The 5,888-nt window shown below is 43.8% G+C and overlaps 1 protein-coding gene across 1 annotated transcript in view; it reads left to right on the top strand.

The window, feature by feature from the left end:
- CLVS1 (clavesin 1) overlaps positions 1–5,594 on the top strand; it is an 80,362-nt gene extending 74,768 nt beyond the window's left edge. Inside the window, exon 6 of the mRNA XM_075584037.1 lies at positions 3,909–5,594. Coding sequence (XP_075440152.1) covers positions 3,909–3,996 — 88 coding nt within the window. The 3' untranslated portion in view covers positions 3,997–5,594. The remainder of the gene's footprint in view (positions 1–3,908) is intronic.
- The last annotated feature ends 294 nt before the right edge of the window (positions 5,595–5,888 follow it).

The following is a 5,888-nucleotide window of genomic DNA, read 5'->3' as shown; positions in this document are numbered from 1 at the left end:
CCCCACCCTCCCTGCCCTTCGCCCCCACCCTCCTTGCCCTTCGCCCCCACCCTCCCTGCCCTTCGCCCCCACCCTCCCTGCCCTACACACGTACACACACGTACACACACGTATACACACGTACACACACACGTATATACACACACACGTAGGCACATGTATACACACACGTATATACACACACACACGTAGGCACATGTATACACACACATGTAGACACACACGCGTAGACACACACACGTACACATACACACGTAGGCACACGTAGACACGCAGGCACACGTAGACACGCAGGCACACGTAGACACGCAGGCACACGTAGACACACAGGCACACGTAGACACGCAGGCACACGTAGACACGCAGGCACACGTAGACACGCAGGGACACGCAGGCACACGTAGGCACACGTAGACACGCAGGCACACGTAGACACGCAGGCACACGTAGACACGCAGGCACACGTAGACACGCAGGCACACGTAGACACACGTAGACACGCAGACACACGCAGACATGTACACACACGTATACGTAGACACACACGCACGTGTACACACACACACGTGTACACACACACACACGTGTACACACACACGTGTACACACACACACGTGTACACACACACACACGTGTACACACACGTGTACACACACACACGTGTACACACACACACACACGTGTACACACACACACACACGTGTACAAACACACACGTGTACACACACACACACACGTGTACACACACACACACACGTGTACACACACACACACGTGTACACACACACACACACACACGTGTACACACACACACACGTGCACACACACACACGTGTACACACACACACGTGTACACACACACACACACGTGTACACACACACACACACGTGTACACACACACACACACGTGTACACACACACACGTGTACACACACACACACACACGTGTACACACGTACACGTGTACACACGTGTACACACACACACACGTGTACACACACACACACGTGTACACACACACACACACACGTGTACACACACACGTGTACACACACACACGTGTACACACACACACGTGTACACACAGACACACACACGTGTACACACACACACACACGTGTACACACACACACACACGTGTACACACACACACACGTGTACACACACACACACGTGTACACACACACACGTGTACACACACACACACGTGTACACACACACACACACGTGTACACACACACACGTGTACACACACACACGTGTACACACACACACACACACACACACGTGTACACACACACGTGTACACACACACGTGTACACACACACGTGTACACACACACACACATGTACACACACACACACACGTGTACACACACACACACACACGTGTACACACACACACACACGTGTACACATACACACACGTGTACACACACACACGTGTACACACACACACGTGTACACACACACACACACGTGTACACACACACACACGTGTACACACACACACGTGTACACACACACACGTGTGTACACACACACACACGTGTGTACACACACACACGTGTGTACACACACACACGTGTACACACACACACACACGTGTACACACACACGTGTACACACACACACGTGTACACACACACGTGTACACACACACGTGTATACACACACACACACACACGTGTACACACACACGTGTATACACACACACACACGTGTATACACACACACACACGTGTATACACACACACACGTGTATACACACACACACGTGTACACACACACACACGTGTACACACACACACACGTGTATACACACACACACGTGTATACACACGTACACATACACAATGTATACAAACAAACATGTATACACACACACAAACATGTATACTCACATGTATACACACACGTGTGTATATATACACACACACACGTATACACACACATACACTATCCCCAGCACCACCACATCAGCACACCGGTATCCCATGCCCCCCCCCCCCCCCCCCCAGCACACTGGCATTCTCGGCTCCCCACCATTCCCAGCCCCCATCAACACCATCAGCACCCACACATTGGCACCTTCGCACCTCCCCATCGGCACACCCACATCCGCACCCCCACATCAGCAACAAACCCTCCCAAATCAGCACACCGATACAATCACCATCAGTACAGCCACAGCAGCAGTACCACCGCACACTGCCATGGGCCGCGTGGACCACTCCCCACCCAAATGCCACCCCCACACCACAAACATCCCGGGCAACGCCGGGGCTCTCAGCTAGTATATATATATATATATATATATATATATATACTACTTTTTCATTTTAAATAAAGCTCTCTCTCGCTCTCTCTCTCTCTCTCTCTGTTCTCTCTCTCTGTATATATATGTCTTCCAGTGGAAATGTTATTCATGAACTTAAGTGTGCATTTAATTCACAGAATTGTCATGTATTCATAAACAATGTGCAACATTTATTAAGTTAAATAGTATAATACTGTAGATATGTATTTCTGAGTGTAGTGAGAAATAATGAGACAAGGAATATAATATACAACATCATACTAATTACAAATACTGTATACGTGTAACAGGGACTTATCACTGTTTGAGAGAAACTGCCTCTAAATCCAGCAGGCAGCTGGTTAATTGCAGACAGGCAATTAACTAGACTACACCTGGCCACATTAGAGCTCTAAGAAAAGCCTCCTCTTGGAAACAGGAGAGAGAGATTCCTTAGCTCACATTTGGGCTGACAGAAGGAGAGCAGAGAAGCCTGCACACAGACACTGTCTTGAGCGCAAAGGCTGTGCTGAGACAAAGACACCCAAAGACCTATATTTCCTGGACACAGAGGACCCAGGAACCTGCCAGAGACTGACATGGAGGGCTACTTGCTTAAGGTACCTCCTGAGACTTTGGGGTGAGGTTGGTAATGGGAATATTCCTCCAGCCCTGCAGATAGGGTGGGGGGAAGTAAGTTAGCCCTTACAAAGGGATAGGGGTTTGTTATTTTGTATGTTTGGCCTGGATAAAGAACAGGCTCAATAAAGCCAAGATATAATTTCACCCAAATTGGTCTCCCTTATATGTACCTTTGCACACATCTCTTACAATAAGCAACCCAAATAATTAGGGACGTGGTTTCTATGACCTTTCTTGTCATCTATACATACTAAAACCTACTGGCCAGCTCTCCTGATTTGTGTGCGAGAACCCCTACGAATTTGCAGAAAAATATATCCTGTATATATATATATATATATATATTTACTTTCTCCCTGAAGAAAGGTTTCCTCATACAAAAACAAATCAATGGCACATTAAGATATTGATCAGTGTAGATACTACTTGAGGAGTGAACTCGACTCCTCTTACAAACTAAGTCCCTGATCCACAAAAGGGTGCTAAGCTTTATCATGCCTCAGCTCACATTTTGTATGAATGGGAGTAAAAGCGTGCTAAAGCTTATTAACCTTTTGTGGATCTGGGTATAATGGGTTTATTCATCAAGCTCCGTTATGACTTACCAAACCCAAAACAGGCGTTAACTGACATTCAGCTCAATGGCAGTAAATGCCTGTTCTGGTATGCTAACTACTGAATTAACACAACGTAATAAGTCTGGGGTTAAAGCCTCTTTTGAATATGCTGTTAATCAGTCTTCAGTTTATTGCAGAAACACATTCTATTCATTTGAATGGGGTTGATCTCTTCTACAGTATGGGGAAGATGCATTCCCAAAATATGGAACAGGGGCCCAAGTCAGTCAATGGAGTAATGTTCATGATGCTAATTGTGATCACTGTACAAAGCTGGTTTTAATGTTTGTCCTCTGTAATATCTTAGTATGTAACAAGTAGAATCACCATTATTTTCTTCTCTTTCTAGGTCCCAGTCTGTGGTGGAACCTGGCACATTGATGCACGAGGAACACAAAGGGAATGCAAACACACAGCCACTGCTTGCTCTGGACTGATTTCACTGTCTTCACTGTAAACACAATATGCTTCACCAAGGGGTCTTTATTTTCACACTTTTGCTAAATGGTCACCAGCTATTTGCACAAGTAACAAAATGACTGAAATATTTCATATCATTCCCATGCTGCCACCGTAAATGACAGGAGCAACTTTATACATAACTGTGAAGAGGATTGTATTACTGCCAAACAGATAATGTGCATTATAACCTTTCATGTTGGAAGGTTAATGTGATGCAGTGCACAGCCAATGCCACTGCCACTGTAGGCACCTTCCAGCTAGAAATGGGTTAGTGTTCAGTATTTTTTATAACATGATCAAATGGAAAAATAATTTGTATGGGGACCTGTTACAAACATTTCATGTTTGTTCCATCTAAAATCCCCTGCAGAAAGTTGTCAAAACATCATTTTGTCATACTTGTTTTTGTAAATGTACACTTCTTTGAGACTTAGAATCCTTTGAAAACCATCAGGTGTGCTCAATGAACCCATGGACAAAAGTCAACAAAACGGAAAATATGATTTATGCTGTACATCGAGAAGTATTTTCATCCTGTCTCATCTCAAAGTCAATGTATTAAAGTACTCGGTTCCAATTTTGCCCCATGTGCATTGCAGTACCTTGTGATTGGGGAGTGTCAATGGGAGGAGGAATTCCATGATACACATATTAGAATGGGATGTATACAATTTTTTTGTCTGTGTTTAATTTTTTTACTCCCTGTTTTTAGATGGGAAAAGTTTGGTAAGTTTCAGGCGGTGTGAACCACCCTTTGTTAAGAATTTGCATTTAATGTTAGAAACATTATTCACGGGTTCCTGACATTTAACATGGACACATGTAGAAAATCTGCAATGCGTCAAAGCAAACTTTTCTTGATGTTGGAATATAGACCCATTTGAATTTGTCTGTATGTGGGCTATCAAACATTACTTTAAGTGAAGGTATACGTTCATGCATTAAAGCAGCAATTCTTCCAATCCCCACCCTTTACTAGAAGTGGAGGACCCCACAGAGCTCACCTGTGGTAATCCGAGCTCTCAGTTCCCCCCAGTTGTCAGTATATTTAACTTGTAAATGTTGCCAGCTTCTGGCAAAAATGACAAATATTGCATTTTCTCTGACTTGCAGAGAGAGGAACACACAACTGAGCTCATATACTCATGTAATAAGATTTGGTATTGGGTCACCAATAGAAAGCCACAATGCAATTCCTCCCCCCCCCCCCCCCACCAAACTAAACCCAATTAAATTCTAGCCCACACATATATATATATATATTCATTGAGGGTCTATATTTACATCTGCAGGATCTTCTACATCTGTTAATCACATATGTAGAGGAACCTAGTTAATCTCAGATCATTTACAACATATTCGTTACTTTTATGTTGAACCAGTAAAAAAAATATTGCAACATTCAAAGAATCCAGTCCTGAAAGCGTAAAAGTAAAATGTGCCACTATTAACTGGTGTATACTGGTAATACAAGTACAGGATTCAACTTATTTCACTAAGGTGCCAAAGATTCTGATTGTTTTTCTTTCACTTGCCCAGCAAATGTTCCTTACCATTTAAATAAAAATGTATACTTAAGTTGCCAATTTTTATGGACTTTTCTTAAAGAAATACATAACTGATAACTTCTGAGCATTACATGTGTTCGTATACACAGCAGAAATGCAAAGCACACTTGACCAATTCCTATCAAGGCCACAATTTGAAATGTAATTCTATCTCATGCCGCTCTTACCCAATACTTGTTTTTTGGTCTGTGCAAATATATACAGGCATAACCCGGTTTAAGGACACTCACTTTAAGTACACTCGCGAGTAAGGACATTTCGCCCAATAGGCAAACAGCAGCTCGCGCATGCGCCTGTCA

The sequence above is a fragment of the Ascaphus truei genome, chromosome 2, assembly GCF_040206685.1.
Source record: "Ascaphus truei isolate aAscTru1 chromosome 2, aAscTru1.hap1, whole genome shotgun sequence".
NCBI classification, from domain to species: domain Eukaryota; kingdom Metazoa; phylum Chordata; class Amphibia; order Anura; family Ascaphidae; genus Ascaphus; species Ascaphus truei.
The sequence above is the reverse complement of the archived record's forward strand: the minus strand, read 5'-3'. Positions and strand labels throughout refer to the sequence as shown.